The sequence below is a fragment of the Zootoca vivipara genome, chromosome 10, assembly GCF_963506605.1.
Source record: "Zootoca vivipara chromosome 10, rZooViv1.1, whole genome shotgun sequence".
In the NCBI taxonomy this organism is placed as follows: domain Eukaryota; kingdom Metazoa; phylum Chordata; class Lepidosauria; order Squamata; family Lacertidae; genus Zootoca; species Zootoca vivipara.
In genome coordinates, this window is record NC_083285.1 from 22,371,130 (window position 1) to 22,386,901 (window position 15,772).

General features: G+C 44.4%; 1 protein-coding gene across 1 annotated transcript in view; it reads left to right on the forward strand.

Annotated features, from left to right (window-relative positions):
- Window positions 1–1,457: 1,457 nt before the first annotated feature.
- Window positions 1,458–15,772, forward strand: part of PDZRN4 (PDZ domain containing ring finger 4) — a 212,845-nt gene continuing 198,530 nt past the window's right edge. Inside the window, exons 1-3 of the mRNA XM_060279601.1 lie at window positions 1,458–2,138; window positions 7,988–8,074; window positions 10,676–10,768. Coding sequence (XP_060135584.1) covers window positions 1,485–2,138; window positions 7,988–8,074; window positions 10,676–10,768 — 834 coding nt within the window. The 5' untranslated portion in view covers window positions 1,458–1,484. The remainder of the gene's footprint in view (window positions 2,139–7,987; window positions 8,075–10,675; window positions 10,769–15,772) is intronic.

A 15,772-nucleotide genomic window follows, 5' to 3' on the forward strand; every position in this document is an offset into this window, starting at 1 on the left:
CAATCCAAAGGAGAAACACAGAGGCAGATGACAAGATGGCAGAAGTTTTGTGTTTTTAGTTCCAGTTTCACAATGCAGCCTTAAATAACCCAGTGTGTTTTCAGGCTATTGCCTTTACATAAGTGTGCACCTGTGGGCTTTAAAGAGAAGTCCTACCTTGCTAATGAAGGGTGTGTGCTTTGCTGGGGCAGGCCAGCAGAAGAAAGCAGCATGGAAGGCGGCACAGGTTCCTGTTGCCGAGAGACCAGCCCTTCCCTTCCTCTCTCACTCTCTTTTCCAATCAGGATGTGCTGCCTACACAAGCTCCCAACCTCAGCCTTTCAGCAAATTGGTTTCCTGTCCCAAGTGTGGCTGGAAAACTGTACAAACAGATCAGACAGGGAAAAAAGCCCAGCCAGATTATCTCAAAGCAGGGGAGACAAATACATGCTAAAAACAAATAAATCATCCAAACCAAAACCACAAAAAGGTGGGGTAGCCTGACCAGCCTTCATCTGTTATTATAGCGATAGATTGTTTTTTTTTATTGTTCTTTGTTTTGCTCAATCTGGCTTCTGATCTGGAAGCCCTCTGTCAATCCCCGGTGCTTATCTAGCAGTGCAGGTAAAGCATTCTGCACGTGCTCAGTGGTACTGTGCCCAACCCCAAAATGGAAGCCCAGAGCAAAACATGATTTTATTAATGATGGGACAGAGCCCACTCCAAGCGGGGGTGGGGGTAGGGGTTTAGAACTGGCTTAAGTGTGCCCTTCTATCACTCACTATACATAGCATACATAAGAAACGAGTGTCCTGGCTGAAAGTAAACATTGAAGCTCTTCCTTCAAAGCAGTTTCGAAAGCCTTTGCCAATGCAGCACAGGGAGCTTCTGTTGGAAGTTGAGAGAAGAGACGCTCCGAAGCGCCTGCAAACTCTTTGGAACCAGGCAGGGCATGGCTGGCGATTCTGATGGCAAAGTAAACCTTGCCATAGAAATTAACTGGCCGGAGAACCGATGGAACCAGTCCTTCAAGGTGCATCCTCTTCCATCTCTATCCTTACCACCTGCGATGTCTGGGACATGCTCTGCCGGCGGGGAGGCGTCTTGCCTTCCTTTCTGGAGCTTGTGGGATGTAAACAAGAGGGCTGGTCTGTCATCTCTCGAAAGCGGGGCGAGCCAGCCTCCTCCTCCTCCTCCCCAGCGGCAGCAGCAGCAGCAACGGAAGGGTGGAGGTGATGACAGAGGAGAAAGAGCAGAGCCATTGGGAGGGAGCGCCTATTCGGCAGAATACGGTCACCTCCGAAGCTCTGGCGAGCAGCTGCAAACTTCAAACCAAAACTCCGACCGGCGACCTCTCTCCCTTGGCTTCGCCCACAAGCCCCTCTCCGCTCGGCTCCTCCGCCTTCACCCCAGGCTCGCAGTCGCCGCCAGCAGCAGCAGCAGCAGCAGCAGCGAGAGACCGGCCGCTGAGGGAAGGAGGCTCTGCCGCCGCCGCGTTTCCCGCCATGGGTCTGGACGCGGCGCGCTTCGCGGAGCCGGTGGACCCGGCGCTGAAGTGCCGGCTGTGCGGCCTGGTGCTGGAGGAGCCCCTGTCGACGCCGTGCGGGCACGTCTTCTGCGCCGGCTGCCTGCTGCCCTGGGCGGCGCGGCGTCGGCTGTGTCCCTTGCGCTGCCGGCCCATCTCCCGCCAGGAGCTGCACCAGGTGGCGCCGCTGAGGAGCCTCGTGCTGCGCCTGGCCGCCAAGTGCGAGTACCAGGCGCGCGGCTGCCGACGGCGCGTGCCGCTCCACCAGCTGGCGGCGCACGTCGAGGGCTGCGCCTACGCGCCGGGCAGGTGCCGCCGTCGCGAGGCGCTGCACATGCGCGACGGCGGCGGAGGACCTCAAGAGCAGCAGCAGCAAAAGGACGACGACGAGGACGTGGAAGGTTTCGGTGCCGGCGACGAGGGCAGCGTGAGCCGCAGCAGTAGCAGTGTTTTGCGCGCGAGGTCTGGCGGCGCCGGGCTGCAGCAGTGGCGCCAGAGGGAGTCGGCGCTGCTCGGCCAGTTGGCGGCGCTGCAGAGCGACGTGCAGCTGGCGGCGCTCCGGTACAGGCAGAAGTTCAGCCAGTACCTCCGTCACCTTAGTGGCAGCGCCGCCAGCAGCCACGACGGCCCCGAGGTGAGCATGGGCGCTGTTAGTTAGAGGAGGGGGGTTTAGGTTGTGCGCTCCTGGCGGAGCAAAGGGCCCTTTAGGAGTAGACTTTCCTTCCTTCTTTCCTCTCAGGCAGGTCCCACCATCTCTGACAATGAATGGCGTGCTGGGATGGTGGAGGTTGCAGCCCCCCGAGGGCGCCAGGTTGGGGGAGTCTGTAGCGGACGGTCATGGGCACCAGGTGGGATCGACGCTCAGCGGCTGAATCAGTTTTGCTGACGCGGGAAGGTTTGCAGGTGCTGCGAAAGGAGGTGAGACGGAGGATTGGTCGTCTTGGCTGTGGTGGCGAAAGGAAGCCTCCGTATTCAGAGGTAGTGTATCTCTGAAAACTCGTCGCCAGGAACCAGAATAGGGGGCAATGGCAGGGTATGACTGTTGCCTTCCTGCTCAGCTTGTGTTTGGGCTTCTTGGAAATAGCTGGCTGGGCTGCCAAGGTGGCGCTTACGGGGAAATGGATGGCTCTCCACTCTTGAGGAAGAAGATGGCTCAGTTGGTAGAGCCTGACTGTGATCTTTGAGTTTCTACTCTCTCCCCATCACCTGAAGTCCAGCAGGTGCAGCATTCATAAAGAGGAAAGCTTGCAACCCAACAGGCCCTAAGCCTTGTTGCTGTGTAGGGTTTAATCCTGAACTGGGGCTTGCAAGGACTTAGCTCCAGAACTTGCTATCAGTGCCTGAGGTTTACAAAGTGGTGCATCTGAGTTTATGATGATGTCCTCTCTCTACTCTCAGTGTCAAGAAGGTACCTGGTTCATTAAATGTCACATGTTGGAAGGCTGGAGTCTTGATATAGTTTTGGAAGGTGGGTGTTTTCTTGAAAATGCCCCCAACTCAGGACAGTATAAGAATTGTGGAGAAAATTGACTTTGGTTACTTTGCTGAGTGTTAGAGGAACCCAGCCTAGAAATAATCAGAGATGCACTCTTTCTTATTCGTTTGGAGCCGGTATTGCAAACAGATGCTGGGTGCTGTAGTCTTGTTTGTTGAAATCAAACCCTTCTCTTTGAAACTACTGCTGTGTGAGTTGCTTTTCTTGTGTTGCTTTTTCACAGCATTGCTAATCTTTGTTGTCCCATACATTGGTGGTTCAGTTTGGGTCTCAGCAGTGCTTTCTTGGTAAAAAGGAATAAATAATAATAATGAGGTGCTTGATCCCATATCTTGATAAAAGTGACATGGGTGCTAGTCTATAATAGGCATGGGCAGAAAAAATAGAGATGTCAGTATCATCACAAAAAACAGGGACTGTTAGCATTTTGAAACTAGGGATGCAGTTTTGGAAAAGAGGAGTACTTCTGGCTTGCAACACATCTTATATACAGATCAGAGACTCTGAACAAAGGGAATGCCTGTGCCGGCCCTCCCCCTTTCCCCCCAGAGGGTCTTCTTAGCCTGATTGTATGCTGTGAGCCTTGTTTCCAGGAGGTACAACCAGAGACAGTGGTACCTCTTAAGCTGAGTTGTTGTTGTGGGACTTGTGGTAGTAGTAGTAGTAGTAGTAGTAGTAATACTAGTAATAATTTATTTGTACCCCGCCTTCCCTGGCCGGAGCCGGGCTCAGGGCGGCTAACATCATAAAACTAACACAGTATACAAAGAACATAAAAACAGACAATCAATTAATTAAAAGGCATCTTAAAATTAGTTCAGAGCAAATTAAAATTTGGACGGATGGCAGTCCACAAGTAAAATTGAGAGTGGTTAATATTCTCCAGGGCCAACTGTTACCACTGGTCTTATAAAGGACCTGTGAGCGGGCTAGAAGGCCTCGTTAATTGTGAAATGAAGGACATTTCTTTTTTATTTCCGCTGAGTTCTTGATTCTTTGCACAAGCAAAGGCACAGGGAATAAAATCAGATTAATGGAGCTCTGCTGTCACTTGCTGTTTATCAAAAGGCAACATGTACACTTAAGTTTTTTGGTTTTTTTACTAGGGCAAGTCTGTAATTTTAACCATCAGTGGCCCTTTCATGCTTTGGGTATTCTTGAAAAGCTAGACTTTTAAATGACTTAAAATGATGGAAATGACTCCTAAATTCTTCATCAGCTTTTTTTTTTTTAAAAAAAAGAATAAAATTGGGAGGAGAGAGAAATCTTGTAGAAAGATGCAGGTAGTAATATAGGGAAAAGGCAGAAACTTGGACTGCATCTTTAACCACCACCACCACCCCCCGCGCTAAAAGTTGGGAATTGCATGTGCCATCTCTTTATGTAGCCTGCAGATTTAAGAGTACAGTGGTACCTCTAGTTACAAACTTAATTTGTTCTGGAGGTCCGTTCTTAACCTGAAACTGTTCTTAACTAGAGACGTACTTTCACTAATGGGGCCTCTTGCTGCCACTGCACTGCCAGCACACAATTTCCATTCTCATCCTGGTGCAAAGTTCTCAACTCGAGGTAACTCTTCCAGGTTAGCGGAGTTTGTAACCTGAAGCGTTTGTAACCTGAGGTGTTTGTAACTTGAGGTACCACTGTACTTGAATGTGTGTGGTGAATAAACAGTGCATTTGCAGTGAACATAGTGTTGAATTTTGTCCAGACCAGTGAAAAAAATGCAAAAGTAGGAGAGCGAGACATGGCTAAGCTGAAGGCAGACCTGTGTATAAATCATTCATTGAGATACTACTTAGTTTGGTTTCTTTGGATGTTATTTAGTAACTTGGTCATATTTATTAATTTCAGTGTGTCTGCCTTGAGTAAAACTTAGTTGAATACCACCCAGAGTTGATGGGTTGTCCCAGCCACTCTGCTAACTGTTGTTGTGTATGTTATTTAAAGGCATACCAGTTTTAGATATTTATCCTTACTACTTGGACTTCAGACCATTATTTAAAATTATAAATATTTTTTCTCCAGTATAAAGCTGGAGAATGACAGGTGGCTTTTGGTTCAACAAACAGCAGTTTATTGTTGCACTTCTAATAGTCTGATACTTTGCATATTGCACAGTTCAATGTGCCTTGCTTCCAGGTTCCCTGTTACCTCGGTCGTACAATCAAAAGGTGATCTCCTATGATGGAAGGCATATATCAGTGGAAAGAGGAAGGTGTCATTTAAAAATGATTCTCCTTTGCCTCTACAGGCCTCCATGCTGCCCCTCCTCTCAAAATCTTCTCCGGAGGCACAGAGTGGATATCATCACCCTTTTTGTTAAGCCTGAGAGCATGATTTCTGCTTTGAATAATTTGCTTTTGATTAAATAAACAAGCAGATTAAGATGACTTTACACAGGCTTTTTGTGAATGACAGCCCTTGATTTAATTTCTCGTGTCTTCATTCTTTATTTATCTTCAAGTTCGGAAGGTCCTTAGGGACTCCTGAAAATGTTATTTGCTGCTGAGTGGTGATTTTAGTGAAACTTAAGTTCCACTCAGAGTTTTGTGCAATGCTGCTTACTTTTGGGACGCAACAACCAGCAGGAATGATTTGAACCGGTATGCTCTTTTCAGAACTAGCACTATTCATTGACCTTTAGAATACCATAGGGTTGCTAGATGTTGTAATTCTTTGACTTAATAACACAACCGTCACTGCAGCTCCTTTACAATATATAATTGCTAAAATATGTATTTATTAATTAGATTTCTATACCGCCCTTCATCTGAGGATCACAGGGCATGTGTGCATGTACACACACACACACACACACACACACACACACAGCCATAGTAACAAACAAAAACAATATTTCCCAAGTTTAAAAAGCCATCGATGATTTAATTAGACCAGGGGTTCCCAAACTACGGCCCCCGGGCCGGATGCGGCCCAATCGGCCTCCCAATCCGGCCCGCGACGACCCCCGCCGCCCGCTGCCGCCGCCCGCTCTTACAGCGCGCGGCGCGGCGACGATCTTAAAAATCAGCAAAAAATCGCCGAAAATCCTTTGTGCGCATGCGTATGGGCCTCTCCCGACCCAGAAGAGGTAATTTCCAATGCACTTCCGGGTCGGGGGAGGCCCATACGCATGCGCACGAGCGATTTTCGACGATTTTTTCGTGCGCACGGGCGCACACTCCCCCGCCCTCCGGCCCGCTGTGCGCGCACTCCCCTGCCCTCCGGCCTGCTGCGCGGTAAGTCTGGGGACCCCTGAATTAGGCAAAGGCCTAGAAGAAGAGGAATGCAGAGAGCATTCCACAAATGGGGAGCCACCACAGAAAAGGCCTGTTCTTGTGTTCCTGGAAACTATGATCCTCAGAGAAACTACTCATTCAATCAATAATACAGGGCTCTGTGTTGTTGCTTCTAAAATAAATCTGTTTTTATTTTAGCACTTCTTATGTGCATTCTTTGCCATAAAGGGGCTCCTGAAGTGTAACATAAATTAAAACAGATAAACCAAGTAGAGAAAGTATGCAATGAAAAGACCACTGTACAAATGTGTACAGTATCATCTGTATCGAACATCAGTTTAAACGATTTGTTTATAAGTGCCGCACATATACAGGTGAAACTCGGAAAATTAGAATATCGTCGAAAAGTGCATTTATTTCAGCAATGCAACTTATTATTGTTTTTCTCTTTTAATTTTTACAAATGCTTTCTTTTGGAAAGTCCACAGTAGTAAAACAAATAGTTAAATAATACAAAAATAAACATCACTATTACATTTCATTAATTACATTCCATTTATAATTGACCCGCCTAACGACAAATAATTACAACAAATAAAGGCGTAACATATCTTGCTTTGCATGTCATGCATCTATCTCATATATTGGTTTCACCTTTTAAGTTGCATTACTGAAATAAATGCACTTTTCGACAATATTCTAATTTTCCGAGTTTTACCTGTATATAGATATATATATGTTGTATGCTGTGTAGCATACAACAGCCCAAAGATTGTTGAAACTGAGTGAACGGAAGTTATGCTGGTACTGAACTACTAAACTGGCATAATCATGTACAGTGGTACCTCAGTTTAAGTACATAATTGGTTCCGGAAGTCTGTACTTAACCTGAAGCGTACTTAACCTGAAGCGAACTTTCCCATTGAAAGTAATGGAAAGTGGACTAATCCATTCCAGACGGTCCACAGAGTACTTAACCTGAAGCGTACTTAACCTGAAGCGAACTTTCCCACTGAAAGTAATGGAAAGTTGATTAATCTTTTCCAGACGGGTCCACGGAGTACTTAAACTGAAAGTACTCAAATTGAAGCGTACTTAAACCAAGGTATGACAGTATTTAAAAGAGATTTTCCCCATCTCTCACCATGTTTAAAACAGCATCATGTAATAACCATAAAAATTCTGAACATTGTAATAGTTCTCAGCACTTAAAACCATTCATACTTATTTAACTGCTTTATGAATATGGAGCCGATATCTTAAGTGATAATGACAAAACAACTGCACTGAATTACGTACTAATCACTTATCTCATTAGTACAGTACGTGTATTTTGTTTAGGAGTACTTTTTCTCTGACTATCCTAGTACTGTACTGAACAGAACTGACTTCAAAATGTCCTGTATGAGGTCTGTTTTCTCAACTGCTCCCTGCAATGAGTTGTTTTGTGTAATAAAATGTAGTTTCACCATGGAGATTGGACACTGGTGTTTTGTCTCCAGGCTGTTGCCAAAGTTCCAGATATTGGCACGTAGGAAAACCACGCGGGAGAGATTGAGCTGGTATACATAAACCGTTTGACCTACAGAATATCCATCACGTGGAATAAATTTGAAAGACTCACTTCTCAAAATAGGATCTCCTGGAGATCTCAAGCGAGCTTTTAAATGGTTTGATTTATAAAGCTGCAGTAGGATATTGTTAAGTAGGTTTTATAAGTAGTCTTTTTTTTGTCTTTCTTTGTAGGAAAGAGAGCCTAAGATCTTAACCATCATGCTACACAGAGAAAACAATACCCTGGGATTTAATATTGTTGGAGGACAAGCTAACCAGGTAACCAGAAAGGTTGATGCAGTGCCGTGTGTGTGTGTGTGAAAATAAATTGCTAGGCACATTGTAAATTGTAAATTTAAATTTTATTATGCATTTAATAATGCATTTAAATTTTATTATGCATGGTGGCAAGTTAAAAGAATGTTGGGAAGGGTGTAATGGACTAGAAGGAATGCGGGTGGCACTGTGGTCTAAACCACTGAGCCTCTTGGGCTTGCTGATCAAAAGGTTGGTGGTTCAAATCCCTGCGATGGGGTGAGCTCCTGTTGGTCTGTCCCAGCTCCTGCCAACCTAGCAATTTGAAAGCACGCCAGTGCAAGTAGATAAATAGGTACTGCTGCGGTGGAAATGTAAATAGCATTTCCATGTGCTTTGGTTTCCGTCACGGTGTTCTGTTGTGCCAGAAGCGGTTTAGTTATGCTGGCCACATGACCTGGAAAGCTGTCTGTGGACAAATGACGGCTCCCTTGGCCTGAAAGTGAAAAGTTAAGACATAACCGTCCAGGGGTCCTTTACCTTTACCTTATGGGCTGGAATGACAGTAGGTCGAACTGCTGGACCCATATTTGGATGTTCAGTCTTGTAGGAATGTTGCATCCAAACTACTGTGCAAAGGGTTAATGCTGTAGCATATAATCTTGTGATGTCATCTATGTAGTGAGGTAGGATTTTTCAATTGTGCTGTAGTATAGAATCTTGTGATGTCATAAGCATACTGAGGCAAGTTTTTTTCAGTTAGTTCAGTTATTAACTGTGTGTGAGTTTTAACTGTGAGAGCAGCAAGTGTGTTGTGTTATACTGCTACCTGCCTCAGAGCCAGTCTGTAAAGACTCTATCAGTCAGTCTCAGATACAAATTCATGGAAATATGTTTCAGTAACATAAGTATCACCTGCATCTCTTGTATATTCAATCTGACAAGAGCAAGTAACAGTAAGTAAAAGTCGTATGTTATTTTTAAACTTTAAAAGCAAGCATTCTGTGGTTTTTCTAGGACAGGCACGTCCAACAGGTAGATCGTGATCTACTGGTAGATCATGAGGTGTTCCTGGTAGATCTCTGGCCACTCAGTGATCTACTCCCCCCCCTCTACAACTTTGGCTTTCCTAAAAAAGCTCAGCAACTTTTGCTTCCTAGCAAAAAAGCGGGCCATCAGATTAAGCTCCACTATTGGACTGGGGATTTAGGACCCTCAACTGTTTTATATAATCAACTTTTGATTATGTTCTGTGTATATTGCAATGCTCATTCAGTTCCATTCATTCATTTGCTCCCTAAAAAAAGCTCAACCACCTTGGCTTCCCAAAAAAAGCTCAACAACTTTGATCCGTCCAACGACAATGGGTAGATCACTGCTGGGTTTTTTACACTGTGACTAGATCACAGTCTATAGGGAGTTGGGTGTCCCTGTTCTAGGAGAAAAGAGAACCATTAAAAAGGGTCAAACGACCCGGGGCAACCTCTGCACAACTCTGTAAAGTATAATTGCCACAAGTCTATTACTCTCCCAGAGATTAGGAAGCCACAGGTCCATGGTTTGTCTGTCCACCCCCCTCTCAAAGTGCACTGTGCTTCCATATCCTACTTTTGCATTTTTCCATTTGGGTGTGTGTAGGTGTTAGATCTCTCAGTGATGATCAAAACCATTCTTGAGCATTGCTTTTTATATACTTAAGCAAGTGCCCTTCTGCCATTATTCTCTTGACTGCAGAATAATGCATGGCCAGGCCTACCGTATGTGTGAAACATTTATGTGACCTTGCTGCTGTCTGGTGACAAATTAAAGCAATACAAAAGCGGCATTCGGAAACGTATACCAATAAGGATATTGATTTGTATGTGGCCTCATCCTCAGAGGTTTAGTGATTCAAGTCCCCTTTGATTAAAAACAACTGTATGACCCTAAATGTTCAACTAATGTTTATTTTCAAGGGCAATACAAGCAGAGATGTTTTGACAAGTGACACCCCTCAAGAAAAACAATGCCTTTTATTTTAAAGATGTTTCCTCTTAAAGATTCTTGCTGGTCAATGTCTGTTGTAAAGTGTGGCCTGCTTCAAATAGCTTAACTAAGACCTGAACATTGACTCTGAAATTGATTCCCTTGCGCAACCATGTAAAAAAGTTGGCAAACGCTGTCAGTTTGATTCACAGCTTTTCTGTGTGGATATGTTTGAAAAAACTGGTATATCTCATCTGGATATTTGCAGGATTTAGGGAGCAATCCTGTAGTCAAGAATCTAGAATTAACTGATGTAGTGTTGCACCAGACGCAACCCCCATTCAGTATCTAGGCTGCCAGCTGAGCTGGCCCAAGCAGGTCAGAGGGAAAACAAGCCTACAAAAAAGAGTTTTATTCACACACACCCTTTTTACCATGTCAAATGACTGAGCTGAACAGATTTAGAATCCGACTTAAGTCCCTGCTTCCTGCTCTTGTTCCAGAACACCGTATTTTGGGGCTGAGGTGGCTGAGCCAGGATTGGGGTCTTAATGTCAGGAGAACCAAAGATGTCAGAACTTGCCATAAAATTGTCTCCTTAGGTTTTTTAAAAAAATGTTTTATAAAAATATGCCTTTTAATGTGTATGTTCATCTCTAGGGCAATCAGGAAGGAATTTATGTGTCCAGAATTGTGGAAAATGGGCCTGCTGACCAAGCAGGTGGTATGCAAATGAATGACAGGATCCTAGAGGTAAGAGTAATTCTTCTTCTTCTTCTTTGGTGATCACTCATAGCCAAGTAATATTGTCTTCCATGAACACGGTATTAAAAGTGAGTCTGTAAGTGACTGTTGAGGCCACTTCTGGATCCATATGTCCTTTCACAGTTTCTGGGACATAGGCTTCCGGGTGGGAGTTGATCATAGTGAGGGTTTGCCAAGTGTGCCTTCCTCTTAACATGTTTCTCCCTTTCATCCTTCATCCTGAGTTCAAGTGTCTTCAAAACCCATGACACCTTTGGAAAAGGCTGTTCTCCAATTGGAGCACTCGCAGGCCAGTGTTTCTCAGTTGTCGGTGTTTATACTACATTTTTAAAGATTTGCCTTGAGATAGTCTTTAAACCTCTTTTGTTGACCACCAGCATTACGCTTACCATTTTAAAGTTCAGAATAGAGTAGCTGCTTTGGAAGATGATAATCAGGCATCTACACAACATGACCAGTCCAATGAAGTTGATGTTGAAGAATCATAGCTTCGATACTGGTGATCTTTGCTTCATCCAGTACACTGGCATTAGTTTGTGATGTGTAAAACTTTTTGGAGACATCGTTGATGGAATCTCTCGAGGAGTTGGAGATGGCGTTTATAAGTAGTCCACATTTCACAAGCATACAGTAAGGTTGGTAGTACAGTAGCTTTGTAAACAAGCATTTTGGTTTCCCTGCGAATGTCCTGGTCCTCAAACACTCTGCACTTTGGGAGAAAGCTGCACTCGCAGAGCTCAGGCGACGCTGGATTTTGGCATCAATGTCTGCCCTTGTGGAAAGATAACTGCCCAGGTAGGAGAAGTGACCGACATTTTCCAACGTTACACCATTGAGTTGGATGTGTGGCACTGCAGAGGGGTTATTTTGTGCTTGTTGGTGCAGCACTTTGGTTTCTGGGATGTTGAGCGATAGGCCAAGCTTTTGGCCTGCTCAGAATAAAGAGCTTTTCATCTGTTCAATATATGATTTCTACTCCAGAGGGGAGTTTCCCTTTTACAAAGTGTAGGATCATGGCAATGAAAATAATGAATAGAGTTGGGGCAGTAAGGCAACCCTTTTTAACACCTGATCCCACTGTGAATGGTTCACTTTGAGAGCCATTGTTATCTGTGATTATTGCTGTCATATTATCATGGAGGAGCCAAAGGATGTTCACAAATTTATGTGGGCAGCCAATTTTCAGGACAGTGCATAGGGCATTACAATTTACAGTGTTCAAGGCCTTAGTCAGGTCAGCAAATGCCATATACAGGGGCTGGTTTTGCTCTCTGCATTTTTCTTGAAGCTGTTGGACTGTGAAAATCATATCTACTGTCCCCTAGAAGGTCTAAAACCATTTTGGGATTGAGGAAGGGTCGCCTCAGATATTAAGAGATGATTAGCTAAAATCAGGCATAGATTAGCTAAAATCAGGCATAGACAAACTCCGGCCCTCCAGATGTTTTGAGACTACAATTCCCATAATCCCTGACCACTGTTCCTGTTAGCGAGGAATGATGGGAATTGTAGTTCCAAAACATCTGGAGGGCCAGAGTTTGCCTATGCCTGGCTAAGATCCTTCCAAGAATGTTGCCAGCCACAGCTAATAAAGAATTTCCACAGTCTGTTTGTCAGAGGACCTCCAGGGGTCAGCGGAGAGCCCAGGAGATCGGGAAAGGGGCTCTTTGATGAAGCCAGAGCCCCAGAGGCTAGCGTCTTGCAGCTTCCTCCAGAAGGTGGTACTGGGGCTCAGGAAGCGGTGCAGACCCTTGGGGATGCTGAGAGGGCCAGGTTTCCAGAGGGAGGGCTGCAGGAGGTGGACCAAGGCACTCTAGAAGGGGAGGCTCCAGAGGAGACAGCACCGGTCCCTCAGGTGAGCAGCCCTAGTGGAGAGGGCGCTCCACCAGCACCCTCACCCCAACAGAGAAGGGGGGGAAAGAGGAGGGAACAGCGGAGGAGGTTTAGGGTGCCCAGGGGGCTTTGTTGGTGGAAGTTACGACAGGAGGTGCTTCCGGATTCTGATTCGGAATAGTACAGTCATGCCTTTTGATGCTGTGTCTTGTACATATGTATATAAATAAACTCTGTAAAAACCAGCCACAGAGTTTGGAGCTGCTTACTCGTGAGGAAGCAATCAGCACCATTACAGCGTTCTATCACCTTTTTTAAAAAATATATATGATATTTTTGGCATCCCTAAAGTCTCCTTGGATCTCCTCTTTCCCCCAGATTTTTTCGATGAGCTTGTGAAGTTGTTGTATAAATTCAATTCTACCCACTTCGAAGACTTTGGCAGGTATCCCACCAGGTCCCCTGGCTTTGTTGTTGTTCATTTGGTTAATAGCTGTACACAACTCTCCCAGATTTGGAGATACTGCAAGCTCATCTCTAATTTGTTTTCGCAAAATTTGTGAGAGGACCTCAGCAGCTACGGGGGAGTTGTGGTTAAGGAGATGCTGGTTATGTTTTTCCCCCAGCACAGTACAATAGCTTCTTTATATTTTAGAAGTGTGGTACCGTCTGTTGAGCATAGGGGGCATATGCCATGCTTTATTGGCCCATAGATGGTCTCTGTGGCTTTAAAGAAACTCTGTGCATCATGAGTGTTGGCTAAGTGCTGGATCTCTTGACCTTTTTTTTTTTTTTAATTCACCAGGTGTTCTTTAGTTCTCTGATTCTTCTTTGAACCTCACCCTTAGCGTTGGCATAGGGTTTTTTTTCTTAGTGGTGCAGTTTCTATCTCTTTGCCAGATCTGAATGGCCTTCCTTTTCTTGTCAATAATGTGTTCAATCTCACTGTCATTCTCATCAAACCAGTCCTGGTGTTCTTGGCTTGGTATCCAATAGTTTGTTACACAAGCTGCAATAATGGATGTTTTTAGCTTGGTCCAGTGTCCCACAATGTTATCAGGGAATTCCGAAAGCAGATAGTCTGTAAGAGTTGTTTGGAAGCATTCCCACTTCATAGGATCTTGAAGGGCTTGACTGTTCATTTTGCGCCTTGGTTTCCTTCCTTGAAGTCTGCATTAAGGTATAATCTTGATCGCCACCGTGGAGCATATGAATCGGTGATCTGTCCAGCAGTCATTGGCACTTGTCATAGCTCTGGTAGAGAGCACATCATGGTGATCTTCAGCCTAGAAGGTGCCAGTGGTTTGACCAAGGGTGCCTCCAAGATGTTTCAAATGTATTGTTTTGTCAAAAGAGTGTGTTGGTAATAAAAATTTTCCTTAATGTCTTCATTGACACCCAGTATTCTAAGCACTTAGAATAGTAGCCTGTTGGTTTGGGGTGAGTTTATTCAAAGGGTTGAAAGTCGCTCATTATGCCAGTAGTGACTTCTGACACAGTAGTGAGTGGGCTTGCATGTTCCTATGACCCTTGTGATCAAAATTATTGGAAGTTTAATACTCCCAGCAGATTGAAGCCTACTCCATGTATTTGACTGCAGAAGAATGTGTAGCCTCCTTTTTCTTCCTTCAGTTGTCCCTCACCTGCTCTTTGAGTTTCTTGAAGTGCTGCAGTATCGATGTTAAAACGTCACAGGTCTCTTGCAATGATGGCAGTTCTGCGTTCAGGACGCTTATTATCTGTGTTGTCTGACAAAGTCTGTATATTCCATGTTCCAAAGTTCAGTTGTCGTCTACGACCGCTGGGTGGTGACCCCACTGGGTGTGGTACTCCAGTCAAGGAAAAAGGGAGGCAGACTATGTTTAGGGCACCTTTTCCAGCCCCTCCCCAGGCCTAATTGCTGTAGATGCAGTAGATACAACAGTGTAGATACAACAGTGCAGTAGATACAACAGTGCAGATTGAGAAAACCTTCTAAAGTGACTGCGCTGTTCTATAGCTTTTTGACAAGTAGCTTAGGAAGAATGGTCAGTGCATATATTTTTAACGCAGCAGAGAAGCACTGAAACTAGCAAGAGCATCGCTGTCTATCCATCCCTGTTTTGTCATTTTGCATGTCCTTGGGTGGATGATGATGATGATATGATTTCAACTCATACAACTCATCCATCATCACTTTGGTTCACTGTACTCTTTCTAGACTCGAGGAAGTGATAGAAAGAACTTAGATCGTTTTTGCCATGAATAGCCTTCCCATCCAGCCAACCAATTCCCTGACTTTTTTTAGACCTGCTTGCTGCATAGCAGTTGGGTTTAGATTTAGCCGTCTTCCTTTTTATACTATTATTTCCAGGACTTGTTGACTATAATCCTATCAAGCCTATATTCATGGGAGTAAGCCCTGTTGAACATTGCTGCCAGTTAATTCACCCCAGGACTTCTGATATTTCTCTTGGCGTTTAATTTTCTACTATCTTTTTATTCCTTTTAGTTTTCTTTTAAAACTGCTTGCAAATAAATACATTTTGCTGTTGTTGTTTTTAAACTAAACATATGTCTGGGCGTTCAATATTAAATACTGAATAATGTCTAGAATGTGCCTTGTTTGACAGTGACAACTATTTTTGAATTTTCTGGATAGATAATTAAAATGTGAAAAATAAAGTCCAACTGCTTGTAATCTGATGCAGTTTTCTCTGTAAGGAGACAGTTGTTTCATCACACAGTAGATGGTTGTGAAATATAACTGTGCCTTAAACTAGAAATAATTTGCTTCCCCCAGGGCTCGAAGCACAAGTTTTTCTCCCTGGTAAAATACACCCTAATAAATACCATGCCAGTCCTGCTGAGAGTGGAAACTGCAATTCTGTAGGGGGAGGGGCGAGGAATTGATGTTCATATTGGCAAGAAGTCAAAAGCTTTTTCACACTTCATTCACTGGAGCTTTATGTGTGAAATTAATGAGTTTAATTCTTGTCATCTGCTTGTCTTTTGTACTTTTAATTGCCTGGCACTTGGTTTTGCCCCCCATAGGATGTTGTCAGTAGACTGTACAGTATTACAACTGTGATGTTTGGAGATGTACCTATTTCAGTGTTAATTTATTTGGCAAAAACTGAATATGAAATGGAAAGAGCTATATATACAACAATGTCAGTT